Source organism: Lutra lutra, chromosome 5 (genome assembly GCF_902655055.1).
Source record: "Lutra lutra chromosome 5, mLutLut1.2, whole genome shotgun sequence".
In the NCBI taxonomy this organism is placed as follows: Eukaryota; Metazoa; Chordata; class Mammalia; order Carnivora; family Mustelidae; genus Lutra; species Lutra lutra.
Window position 1 is genome coordinate 75,399,695 of NC_062282.1, and position 14,037 is coordinate 75,413,731.

The 14,037-nt window shown below is 43.2% G+C and overlaps 1 protein-coding gene and 1 long non-coding RNA gene across 2 annotated transcripts in view; one reads left to right on the forward strand and one right to left on the reverse strand.

Moving 5' to 3' along the window:
* Positions 1–14,037, reverse strand: part of TRPC7 (transient receptor potential cation channel subfamily C member 7) — a 146,456-nt gene that overhangs the window by 82,441 nt on the left and 49,978 nt on the right. Inside the window, exon 3 of the mRNA XM_047731519.1 lies at positions 12,852–13,034. Coding sequence (XP_047587475.1) covers positions 12,852–13,034 — 183 coding nt within the window. The remainder of the gene's footprint in view (positions 1–12,851; positions 13,035–14,037) is intronic.
* LOC125100957 (uncharacterized) overlaps positions 1–14,037 on the forward strand; it is a 323,574-nt gene that overhangs the window by 5,245 nt on the left and 304,292 nt on the right. The window lies entirely within an intron of this gene.

A 14,037-nucleotide genomic window follows, 5' to 3' on the forward strand; every position in this document is an offset into this window, starting at 1 on the left:
TTTGCTTCCGTGTATTTTTTTTTTTAAATTTCTTCTTTAATTTCCTGGTTAAGCCATTCATTCTTTAGTAGGATATTCTGTAACCTCCATGTATTTATGGTTTTTCCAAATTTTTTCTTATGGTTGACTTCAAGTTTCATAGTGTCATGACCTGAAAACAAGCATGGTTATGATCTCAGTCTTTTTGTACTGGTTGAGACCTGATTTTTGACTCAGTATGTGATCTGTTTTGGTGAATGTTCATGTGCATTCAGAAAGAATGTGTATTCTGCTGCTTTAGGATGAAATGCTCTGAATATATCTGTTAAGTCCATCTGGTCCAGTGTGTCATTCAAAGTCATTGTTTCCTTGTTGCTCTTCTGATTAGATGATCTGTCCATTGTTGTGAGTGGGGTGTTAAAGTCCCCTACTATTACTGTATTATTATCAATGAGTTTTTTAAATTTGTTGTTAATTGATTTATAGATTTGGCTACTCCCACGTTGGGGACATATTTACAATTGTTAGATCTTGTTGGATAAAGCCATCCTTTATTATGATATAGTGCCCTTCTTCATCTCTTATTAATCTTTGGTTTAAAATCTAGTTTGTCTGATATAAGTGTGGCTATTCCAACTATCTTTTGATGTCCATAAGCATGATAGATGGTTCTCCACCCCCTCACTTTCAATCTGGAGGTGTTTTTGGCTCCAAAATGAGTTTCGTTTGAGGATATTGATGGGCCTCAGTTTTTTGTCCATTCTGATACCCTGATTTGATTGTAGCATTGAGTCCATTTATACTCAGAATAATTATTGATAGCTATGAATTTACTGCCATTGTATTACGTGTAAAGTTGCTCTTGTCTCTGTTGCTGTCTAGTCTTTGTTGCTTTTGGACTCTCTTTCCTGCTTAAAGGAAAGGAGATTCTCATTCCCCTTTAGTATTTCTTGCAGAGCTGGTTTAGTATTCATGTACTCATTTAGTTTTTGCTTGTCTTGGAAACTTTCTCTCTCCTTCTATTTTGAATGACAGCCTTGATGGATAAAGTATTCTTGGCTGCATACTTTTTACATTCAGCATGTTGAATATATCATGCTGCTCTCTTCTGGCCTGCCATATTTCTGTGAACAGGTCTGCTGCAACCTTATGTGCCCACTCCTGTAGGTTAAGGACCTTTTATCCCTAGCTGTTCTCAAAACTCTCTCTTTATCTTTGTATTTTGCAAGTTTCACTGTGGTAAGTCTTGGTGTTGACCTGTTTTTGTTGAATTTGAAGGGAGTTCTCAATGCCTCTTGGACTTGAATTCCCATTTCTTTCCTCAGGATAGGGAAGTTCTCAGCTATAATTTGTTCAAATAACACCCCCCCCCCCCGTCTTCTTCTGGGACTCCTATGGTATGGATATTATTGCTCTTTGTGGAATCACTAAATTCCCTCAGTCTTTGTTCGTGATCTGTATTTCCCTCTTCTTTTTCACCTTCATTATTTTCCATAAATTTGTCTTCTATATCATCTACTGGATCCTCTGCTTCTTCCACCTCATTGTGATTACATCTACTTGGTTTTGCATCTCAGTTACAGCATTTTTTATTTTGGCCTAGTTTTTAGGTCTTTTATCTTTGAAGCCAGGGTTTCTCTGGTATCTTGTATGCTTATTTCAAGTCCAGTTAGTATTCTTATGACTCTTGTTCTAAATTCTTATTCAGCTATATTGCTTATATCTATTTTGAGCAAATCCCTGGCTATGATTTATTCTACATGTTTCTTTCTGGGAGAATTCCTCCTTCTTGTCATCATGTCTAGGTTTCTGTCTTTTGTGTATCAAGAAAGCTTGTTCTGTTTCCTGGTAGTGAGAGTAATACTATATTAAGAAGGGGTCCTACACTGACCAGGGCTTGGTGCTTCAGGAGGTGTTTCTAGTGTATGCTCTGTGCACTCTGCTGTTGTGTTTTGGTTGCTCTTTCTCACAGGTCAGCCCTCTGCATAGTTCTTCCTTGCTTGCCCTGGGGAGTGTTTGGAACTTAAACTATATGTGCTTTGATTTGTTTAAGCTAAGCCTGATTAAAAAAAATTTTTAAAAGGCCCTGACCCGAGAAAAGAGAAAAGTAAAAGAAAGGAACAAAAAACCAAGCAAACAAACAAAAATGATTAGCCTGATTCCAAAGAATAAGAAAGAAAGAAGAAAAAAGGAAGCAAAGAAAAAGAAAAAGAAGTCTAATCCAAAAAATAAGAAAAGGAAACAAGCAAACCAACCAACCAACAAAACAAAAAAGTATAAGCCTGATACCAAAGAAAAGAAAAAAAGAGAGAGAGAGAGAGACTGGTCCTATTCCACCAGAACTGAAGCTGACTCTTTGGAGCACTCTTTGATCAGCATACCTGGTACATGAGTTGGGGGTGTCTTCTGGGGCAGAGGTCTTCTGGGGAAGAGGCCTGCTGAATTGGCTCACAGTCATACCTGCCCTTGTAAAGATGCCCCTGCCAGGCAGAGGGGTGGGGTTTGGTTTAAATGACTCCAGCCTTCACTGGAGGTGCTGTGTTTCTGAAGTCTGATTATGCTGGTAGTGGGGGTGGAAGATGGCATCACCCCATCCTCTCATCTCCAGGGAGGGGGAACTCACGGCCACTGCTGTTCAGGAGGCTCTCACAGAAAAACAGTCTCCTCTCCTGTGTCCCAGGCTTTCATCAGATCCCTGCCATCACCCTGTCTGTACCTGGATGGTGACATGCCTGGTGCCACAGTTCTTCTGTGTTTGTCTCTGGCTGGTGGCTGGGATTCAAAACTCCAAATCTTAAAGGGCTTGGCAAGGTGTGAACCCGCTCCCCTTCCCCAGAGAAGAGCCTTGAAGTGCTGTGCCCGACCCCATTCTGTCCCAGGAAATCAATCACATGGTGTGGGGCCTAGGCATGGTGGCTGGAGTCTATTTTGACACAGTGAAAAGCTGAGACCAGGTTATCTGCCCTCCGAGGGTCTTTCTGGCCCCTGCTGCTAAATGGCTGCTAGCTGGCTCCCCTGTGGGCCTTTTGTTCTTGGAGAGGCAAAATATCCACTTCTAAATGTACTCCAGGAAGGGGAGCGATCTCTCCCAGTGCGACCCAGGAACCCCACACCGCAGTGCCTTGTGTGCGCCACTCTCTCTCTGACTCTCTCCCTCTCTCCCTGACTTCACTCTGTGAAAACGGTTCCCTCCCCTTTGTGGTTCTATGACTTTTCTCCTCTGGTTCATGGCTCCAAACCTCAGATCTACCATGTAATTTCCCTTCAGTTGTGTAGATTGTTTTCTTAATCCTCAGATCTATTTCCTGCTTGTTCAAAATGATTTGATGTTGATCTAGCTGTGTTTGAAGGATGAGGCAACGTCAGGGTCCCGCTATTAGTCTGCCATCTTAACTCCTCCCTCAATCCTGTTTAGTCTTAAGGATAGGTCTACTTCTAAGGCGAACATGGCAAACAGCTTCCTTTAGCTCATATTTATTATGTGTATACCATATTCTAGCTGCATTATGTGTGTTAAGAAACACTGATTATTGCTTATTAGGTATTATCTGCGCTCATTATAGAGATAAGGAAGCTGAGGCCCAGGAATGAAATAATTTGTCTGAAGTCACATATCTAGTAGGAGAAGGGCTTAGGACTTGAATATACACAGTCAGGCTTCTAGATGAAATATACTGCTGCCCAACAGGTTCTCTTTTTCCTCTGAGAGTTTTTCCCCAGGCAGTTAAGTGGTCCATATATACTTGGATTAGTCCTTAAGATTTGCTGCTTGAGAAAAACAAAACTTCCTTTCCTACACAAAACATAGCCCATCTGAGCTGAGAGATTAACGGACATTGATAATTATTGTGCTGTGTGGTCAGGCTAGGGCTACAAAGTGCTGAGAGGAATCCCCAAAGAGGTTGCTGATGGATGCTTTTGACACCAATAGATTCCAACAGCGTTTGGCAGCTACCGGGCATCCTGGGGCACAGTTTGGGGTAGTGCCTGCCCGGCCAGGCTGTGTTTGTGACAACTCTGATCTTCTTAACTCAGAGCATCTGGTAAAACGATGCCTCAGCAGGAAAACACAGTGGGAGAATGTCTGCTTAGAGCATGTGAGTGTCTGAATGGACTCTCAGATGTCCTCTAGAAAGCCCTGATGTCCCTAGGTCCCCTTTGCTCACTGTCCCTGTGCTCTGTGCAGAGAGAGGAAGTGAAACAGAACCACAGCAGAGGTCATCTTCCCTCCATCCTTCTAGTGTCCCTCCCTGTGGTCACTGCATTTGGGTGAGGGGTTTCAGCCAGCTGTGCATCTATTTCTGGGTCTCATTGTGTCTTTTAACACAGATTTCAGCCAGCAGGCTCTTGGGCATCAGGGTCCCCCTTATCTGGGAGTCTGCTGTAGGCCAGCAGGCTCAGCAGCTTAATGAAAGCCACATACTTAGTGACTGGAGAATTTGAGCAGGCCGGCACTCAACTGTAACACTGTATTGAGACCCAATATGTTCTGTTTTCTTCTCCTGGGAGTTTTTCCGGGTAGAAAAGTGGGTCCATTTGCAGCATGGCTGTAAAATGTGCACAAGGTGGTGATTTTTGGAAGAAAGAAGCAAAGGAACTTGAACTTCTGTTGGGTTTAGAGGTCCTGGCCCAGCTTTACAGAGTGGTGATGTGAGTAGAATTGTTCCCATCCCCAGCTCACCCCACCCTACTTGGCATTATTCTCTGGGAGGAACTTACGGTGTGCATTTTGTGCATTTCTGGGCCCTATGGCTATGAAAAAAAATCTCAAAATGAAATTGACAGCTTGGAATTGAGGTTCATGGAGGACATTGATTTAGTGTGTTGTTGTTATTATTATTATTATTATTTTTTTGGTAGAGATTTTCTATTTTTATTAAGAACACTGACTATTCACGAAGAATTTACCATCTTCCCTCTTGGCTGGGCTGTTGGCTCTACTGTTCAGTTGTCTGTTCATCTCCCATGGTATTTTTCCCCAATTTTTTTCACTTTTTTCAGGCTGCCTTCTACCTCAGAGGGTGATTCTGTTTCCTATTTATAGAGAGCTTGAGGCTGTTAGTATGAATTCCCTCAACTTTTATCCTTTGGAGGTCATTAGTGCTATTTGCCAAATAGCTTCATTTTTCTCTCCTTTCAACATATGGCAGGGTTATACATCCCGGGTTCCCTTATGGTATTGTGGGTGATGTGACTAATTGTTGACCGTGAGTCGTAAGTGGAAATAATGTGTGTCACTTCTAGGTGGAAGCATTTCCTTGCTAGTGTGGGACTCTCCATCGCTGGAGTTCCCTTTGACAGGGTGGGGCCACTGGAGAGGGTAGCTGTCCTATCATCCTGAGTTTCTGAGTGAATTCTGTTCCAAGACGGAAATAGGATGAACAATAAATAAGCCTTCTTTCACTGAAAGTCACTATAACTTTGGTTTTGCTTGTCAACGGAGCTTAATGATGCCTGTCTTTATTAATATCATGTCCCTTTTGCCCAACAGTTATGCTGCATCTATACCCACCCTGTTTGCCTTCTAGCCTTTCTCCTCATATTTACAACTGCTTCTCATTAAAGTTTTCCAGTGGCTTCCTCTTATTCTTGAAAAAAAGAATGAGAACAAAATTCTTTAGCATGCTTAATGAGCCTCTGTGTGGTCTGGTCCCTGCCTGCTTCTTTACATTCATCCCACACCCCACTCTTCTCTATGCCTTCCAACTCAGCCACATTCACCTTCTTTCAGTTTCTCTTATATGCTATGTTTTCTCTTACCACAGGGCCTTTGAATTTGCTTTGAACATGTTCTCTCCTTTAGAAATGTCCTCCCCACATCTGGTTAACTTTTATTCTTTAGCTCTCAGAGCAAGTATGACTTCCTCAGAGAAGCCTTCATTGACTTCCCTGATTAGGTGACATCTGACTTTAGAAGTTATAATATCATGGTCTTCTCTTTTATAACACTTACTTCAAATCCAACATCACAATTTATTGGTGTGGTATGTTGATTATAATCTGTCTCTCCCTTGACGACTGATATCCTGTCCTTTATTCAGCACCGTGTCCCTAGTAATTAGCATGGCATGCTTTGTTGGCACTCACTGAAAGCTTGTTGAAGGCATGAGTGAGGATATAGGTCCATACTGTCCAGTGTGGTACCCACTGCCCATGACCGGCTTTGCTATTTGAACTAATTCATTTTAAAAACACTAAGAATTCAGTTCCATAATTACCTTAGCCACATTTCCAGTGCTGGCTAGCCATGCATAAGAAGCTAGCACCTACCGTGTTAGACAGCAGAAAATAGAACATTTGCATCATCACAGAAAATTCCCTGGGATAGTGCTGCCAGGATAAAGTCCAAGTGGCTATGTAATGAAATGCCCTCAAGGATTGGGTTCTGAGAAGCTTTTCAGTCTGCTCCTTTCCCACAGTGATACGGCCATGGCGAAACACTTGTCGCCCTCTAAACATAGCCCCATCCATGCCACTCTCCCCCAGGTATCTGCGACTCTCAGCTTTCACCTCCCTCTGCCTAAATTGTCCTCCCTTGCTTCTCTGCTAAATTGACATCCCATCTGGCACCTCTCATCCTTTTAGCCCTGTCTCAAGCATTTCTGGGCTTCTGGGAAACTTTTCCTGGGGTCCCGTGGGCTGAGCTGGTCACTGCTTCCTCTGGCCTCCAGGCTGCCTCTTCCTGTTTCTGTTTGTCCTGCTCAGACACGATTGTAATGGTTGTTCACACTTCTCTCTCCTTTGTTCTCTTGTCCTCTCTCCTTTGCTAGATGAACCCCTCAAGGGTGAGGCCTGGGTCTTGATCTCTTCAGTCTCCCCCGTGCTCAGCATAGAGTTGGTGGTGTGGTGGACACAGTGAATGTTTATTAAATGATGCCCAAGTAAGTGAATGAAAATCATAGGGAATATTATTTCCTTAGTACAATGGTATGGAAAAAAGGGAACTGTTTTAGTAGGGTTAGTGAGGTCCCCTCTTTAACTCCTTGTCCTTCTCTTTGTCCTGTCCCAGGGCTTTATTTCATGTGAGACTAGCTTTTTGAGCTAGGAATCACCTAGGAGCTTGGCGGAGTCAGGAAAGTGCAGCTCTCAGAGTCTGACAGACTTAGCAAAGTGAAACTGCTCCCATAGGAGGATAGGGAGTGTCATTAGTTGGGAGGAAAGATGGCCAGTGCCATGCTTAGGTTCCACAAACCAAGCCACAGGCCAGGACACCAGACAGCGGGGGGCCACCTGCAAGTCTGAAAGTGACTACTGTTACTTCTACTTTACTCAGCTAGTGAGGTGCAGAGGCTGCTGCTGCTACAGTCATAGCATCCCTGTCCCCACCTTACCTACCACCTGATGGCTCTTTGAGAACAGGACTATCGTACCCGCCTTGGGATGCCCAGCAGGCCAGTCTTTGTCTACAGAGCTCACAGGCAGTGGCTGAAACAACATGTCAGATTGAACTACCCCCTTACTGGTGATACTGCCTGGTAATAGACATGCTCTCTACAGTGGGACCAATGTAATTTTGGACAAAATATTCATGTGTTCTCCTTTTTAAAAAAATAATATATCTTTGCTTAGTTATGTCCAAAGAACCTCCATCTCCTCTCTAGGTAGAGGTAAGGCTTCTATTGTGCAAAATTGGACCTTCTGGGTCCCTTTGTCCCATTCTCCTGTGACATTTGAACTTGAATGATACATGTCTACAAAGTTCTTTCAGTGAATAGGAGGTTTATATGATCCCCATCTAGGCAGACCTGGAGTCAGGAAGAAGCAAGGGATAATGCAGGGGAAAGGAAGATAATATCCCTGTGAGCCTAGAGATGAAGAAGGGATCAAGAAGAGAGAGAGGGAGCGGTGAGAGTAAAGGGTTCAGATGTGTGTCTTCAGTTAATCAAGTTGAAGAGAGCACCAATGATTGAGTCTAGATCTCTCTGACCAGCTGGTCAGCAATGACCACGTGCTAGACACTGGGCTCCCTTTATGGCTGCAGCCTGGGTCTGGCTGAGCCTAAATGGATTTTGAGACTGGTTGGGTCTTCCCTGTTGGTGGAGCTGGAAGTTCCCTAAGCATTTATTTAGAATTGATATGCAGAGGGAGAAGAGTGCCTTTAAGAAGATATTAGGCATGGTTCTGTGAGGCCAGAGATAGCTAGAAGTGGAGAAGACAGCAAGATGTCTGCCAGTCCCATTGGCCCTGAAGAAGACCAAGGCCTATATATGGCAGGCTGTGGGCCAAAGTTGGAGGGATTGATTTCTTTATCCATGGGGCCCAAGTGGAATTACTTCTCAGATTATGTGTGACTCAGCCTGGGGAGAGAAGCCTCCTTGCTTCTTCATAAGGCAAGCTTGGCTTCCAAAGGGACCATAGCCTGTTAAGTCTGGTATGGACTGAGATGGATGACAGAAATGTGTTAAGTAACATGAACATGGGCTCTAAGCTGTTGTAGTGTGCATAGTGTACCGCTTCATTCATACCCACAGGCTGATGGGCCCAATGCTATTTGAGGCACACTTACTTTATCCCATTTGATTCTTATCATAATCCTAGGAAATAGGTATTATTATCCATACTTAATAAACCAAGTGAGACGTGGAGAGGCTAAGTGACTTGCTCAGGTAACTCTATTAATAAGTGGTTGGGCCAAGATTAACCTCTAAGGGCACCTTCTGAGCCACTTTTCTAAAACTGTCTTCCAAATACAATGATTAACATTTCATATAACACATATGTGTTGGTTTTTGGGGAGGCCGAGTTACTTTCTTAAAACTGAAGTCATGGTGGTTTTGATTTGTATTTCCCTGATGCCGAGTGATATGGAGCACTTTTTCATGTGTCTGTTGGCCATCTGGATGTCTTCTTTGCAGAAATGTCTGTTCATGACCTCTGCCCATTTCTTGATTGGATTATTTCACCTCACACCAGTCAGAATGGCTAAAATTAACAAGTCAGGAAATGACAGATGCTGGCGAGGATGCAGAGAAAGGGGAACCCTCCTACACTGTTGGTGGGAATGCAAGCTGGTGCAACCACTCTGGAAAACAGCATGGAGGTTCCTTAAAATGTTGAAAATAGAACTACCCTATGACCCAGCAATTGCACTACTGGGTATTTACCCTAAAGATACAAACGTAGTGATCTGAACGAAGGGGCACGTGCACCCGAATGTTTATAGCAGCAATGTCTACAATAGCCAAACTATGGAAAGAACCTAGATGTCCATCAACAGACGAATGGATAAAGAAGATGTGGTATATATACACAATGGAATACTATGCAGCCATCAAAAGAAATGAAATCTTGCCATTTGCGACGACGTGGATGGAACTAGAGGGTATCATGCTTAGCGAAATAAGTCAATCGGAGAAAGACAACTATCATATGATCTCCCTGATATGAGGGAGAGGAGATGCAACATGGGGGGTTGAGGGGGTAGGAGAAGAGTAAATGAAACAAGATGGGATTGGGAGGGAGACAAACCATAAGTGACTTAATCTCACAAAACAAACTGAGGGTTGATGGGGGGAGGGGGTTGGGAGGGGGGGTGGGGTTATGGATATTGGGGAGGGTATGTGCTATGGTGAGTGCTGTGAAGTGTGTAAAACTGGCGATTCGCAGACCTGTACCCCTGGGGATAAAAATATATGTTTATAAAAAATAAAAAAAAAAATTATAAAAAAAAAATACTGAAGGGAAAGGAAAAAAAAAAACTGAAGTCATGGAGAAAAACCATATCCTCACAAGGACTTTTGTCTTTTCTGGAAGGATTTTAGGCTATAATGATAATGTCCTTACCCAAGGGGAAGTTTCTAGCATTTTCTAGGGAAAAGACAAAGGACAAGCTAGGGAATATCTCTGGAAATAGACCCCCCCCTCCCGGTTCCAAGGAAGAGGGACATCATTGAATGACAACAATGATGCTTCTCTGTGGAACTCCAGAGAACTTTACAGTTTGCAGAGCATTTCCTCTCATATCATCCTATTTGAAGGTTCACAGGAAATGGGAGCAGAAGCTTATATGCCCATTTTGGAATGGAAGGAAGGAAGGATGAGACTTAGAGACCTTCAGAGACTTGTCCAAAACCACGTGGCTCGTAAGTGAAGGAATCATGCTAAAAATCTGGTTTTGTGACACCTACTTCATGATTCTTTTCTGTTTACCAGGTGGTCCCTTGTGCAATGGTGTGACAATTGTCTTGATCTCATAGAGGCTGATATTATGACTGAGCCAGCCAGAGGTTCAGACATTCGTGTGGTGCGTGAAAAGCGGCAGACATTTAGGTGAGGGACACGATCGAGGGCTCATTATCAACCACAGGACGGCACCCACTTCATTTAGATCTGTGCGTTTCATAGCTCAAAGAGGCTGATTTGACATTAGAGTTTCCATGGATATATCTGCATGGAAAACGAGTTTCATCAGTGTTCCATGAGAAAGAGTTTTGTGGTGAAGTAATACATATTGTACTCTTTTTCTTTTAATTAGAGTAGCAAAGCATATTAAAGCTCTGTAATGTCTTTAAACAAAGATATCTTTTTGACTCTACTTAACTCAGGATCTCCCAATTTATTAACACAACACAAGATCTTACTTAGTAGCAGCCCATGAAACTGCCAAGAACAATTAGTTTGCTTTAATGACTGAATTAGTGGTTTGATTTGATATCATGTGGGCAGAGGCTTAGGAATTTTTTATGGTTCTGTATTCTAGCCCTAAAGCTATTATATATATCAGGTGTAAAGGGAATGTATTTATAAAGAGGCTTTGATACTAGTCATTTCATAACTCAAAGACCTAGGGTTAGATTATGCCCATGGAAGCATGCTAAAGTTCATAAATTAAAAATGAAATCTCATTATAATATTAATGTATCTTTTTAATATTAGGTATTTTCACTATAATTCACGATAGAATAAATGTCAAGGAAAGCTCTGTGTCTGTCCGCTGTTACATAATGGTACCCATGGTTTGAGAGAATTTATCCATTGGAGGTGTTTCAGATGAGCAAGGCTGACTTTTTAGGCAGGTGGTTTATCATCTTCCCACCCACAAACTGCTGCGGACACTTGACATTCATGATGCATATTTCCTGAGGCCTTTGTGACTTCTAATTGGCAAATACTGCTAAGTAATTTCCCTCATGAAGCCTTTTTTATTGTGCCCTGAACTGTCCTGTTCATGGCATACTTCTCTTTTTCTTCTCATTCATCACCAGGGCAGTTTTGTACTCAGTAGTTGACAACAAGGGGAACACATAGCTCTGAGGTAGCGGCCAGACTTCTGGACTAGCTGACTGATCTACCCTCACTGATGGTGTTGCTAGAGGTTTGGATTTATGTTTCAGAAAAATGGTGACCGCTTGCATTTAATGGGTCATTGCAATTGCTCATAAGTAGCCAAATGGCAAATATAAATCTGCAGATGCCAAGCATCTACTGTTCTTCGGGTTTTCAGGGACATCTTCACTTCCACCCTATGCTCCTTCCCTGTGCTGGGAGGTGGGGAAGGAAGGAAGGAAGGAAGCAAGCAAGCAAATGCTTGTGATTCTGGAAACTCAGGCTCATCATTACCACTGCTAATAGCTTCCATTGCAGGGTTTGTGTGAACTCCAAGGCCATGGGTATCTTCACCAGCTTCTGAATTAAAGAATGCTGTGCTTTGATGAAAAGCCTCATTGAGCTCTTGGGATTGGTGAAAAAAATGAGAATTTTCCTGACCCCAGAAAATAAGGTTGTACTTGAAGCTATAGCCTGCTTCTTCTCTTTTCATAGCCCTGTGCTTTTGAATGGTAATTGAAGACCACATTTCCTATGATTTGTCCACTTAACCTTTGGGACCCAGAGTCTTTGAACAAAGCTATTTTTCCTAGATTTTTTTTATTATTATTAAAAGTAAGAGGGACAGGAAGATTTTTTTCAAACTTGGAAGCTCTAACTAGATGATTTGCACAGATGCATGTGGTTTGTTGAAAGATGGTTCCCTCCATACAAATTAACGTAAGCAAGAGAATTGCCCAGAGGTCAGTTTGGGGGCATTGAAAATACCCCAGTATTGACCCTTTGAAATAGCTGGGAAAAATAAAAACCCTTGAAGGCTGAGCACCCATTTTACATATATGCAAAGCACAATGATAATGAAACACATGGATCTTTGGAGAGCTGCAGTTTTCATCAGGATGGATGACATCCTGAGCAGTCCTGCAAGGCTGTCAGAGCAGATTCTAAAGAATCCAGAGTCCATCCAGAGTGGAGGCATAATTGACTTCTGCTGCTTAGGACTTCAGTCTGACCACCCACTGTGGGCCTGAGGGCTACTGGATGCTTGTGGCCATTAAAGACACCTTGAGGTTGACTGAGGAGGTGGGACAAGCTTACTCCTGTGAAAAGTCTCCTTGAGCTTCCTACTAAGTACTTGCATAAGCCTTTGGAATGAAATTCCTCTAGGCTCCCACAAAGCCTCCATGCTAAACATTTCTACACAGCAAGTCCCTAGACATACAGATCTCAATCAGTGCTATTGACAGACCAGAGTGATTCATTTTCTTGGGAAAACTGGGGAATTGGCATCCTAGCTGATGTCAGGTCACATTGTCCCTGCCAGTCATCTGGAGGCTGAAAATCTCCTCTGTTGTTTTCCAGGCTCAAAGCCTGCTCATGGAATTACAGTCCTGCTACCTTTCCCTTGGTGGACTGGGGAGTGAAGGGAGGGGCTCGCTGAGAGGAGCTTTGAGCAGTTCTGCAAGGCTGGCCATTCTCTGTCTAGAGAGCAGTCGGGAGATTGGTGTTTTCACGGTCACCTTGTGGGAACGTAAAATACGCTTGGGCACAAAGCTAGGCCAACAGTCCCACAAAGTGGGAAGGCCTGGAGAGGTGGGGAAGCTTACCTTCTTGACTTCATATTTAATGGCGAGTTTGATGCGGCTCAGGCTTGGACGGTGGTGGTCGGACCAGACTTGGAAGTTCACATCGCCATTTAAAATCGCTTCCACCTCTTCCGTGTCTCGGCATAGGTCCAGCACGCCCACCACAAAATCCTTGCATTGCATAGATAACTTCCTGTAATCGTTCTGACAGAATAAAGAGAAATCAGGGGTATGTCACACGGAGCCCCATGGAGCGACACAGCACAGCAGTGTGGATCAGTAACTGTCCACCAAGTGTGAGCTCACGGAGAGCGCTGGAACCAGGGCTGGGCTGTGTCCAGAAGGCACAGCAGCTTAGAGGGGCCTCTTCTCTAAGCTGGGATTGGACAGGGTGGGCTCCGAGGGCTACCTGCTTCGGAGTCACCGTGGGTGCATGCTGGAACTGCAGATTCCCAGGGCCCCTCACAAACTGAGTCAGAATTTCTGCCGCTGACACCCAGGATCTGTCCTTTAACCTTGTTCTCTAAGGGCTTCTGATGGCTGCTGATCCCCATCTTGGCTCTTTCAAAGTAGTACTTCTTTGTGCACAGTTCTGAGAGAGGGGTGATAAAGAAATGAACTTTGGAGGCTGGAAATAACACTTCACTCATTTACTACCCACTTAGAGTTGTGACTGTTGTACACAGAAAGTTTACTGGAAGATATGGCTGATAGGCTAAAACTGGAAAAAAAATGCACATAGGTGTGCTTTCCTTTTAGGGGCTGGAAAATCTGCTTGTAAATTATAAATTTAAAAATCAAATGTAATTTAAAACTAATGGGCTCCTTTCTTACTGCATATCCTTTTGTGGCAAATCATGGCTCCTTAAATTACTTGCCAGTTGAGTAAACGTCTTTAGACCTTTGTTTTGTTTTGTTATTAAGTTGCCCCTGGGGTCTTCTGTTCTCTTCCCTAGGCATACCTTTCAGAATAATCTTTGAGAGTCTGCATTTCCTTCCTGAGTGACATGCCAGCTTCTACCCCCTCACCCCCGCCCCAGGCAGATTGCTTCAATTCCAGATAATGATCCAAAATGTTGGACAAAAAAATGTTTTATGTCACCCTCATACCACTACTCCCCAGAAGTATTTTCCTCTAGAGGTTTCCTTGTTTGTTTCTTAGTCGAAACAAATCTATTCAGAAAGGACAGGAGCGCCAAATGTCACC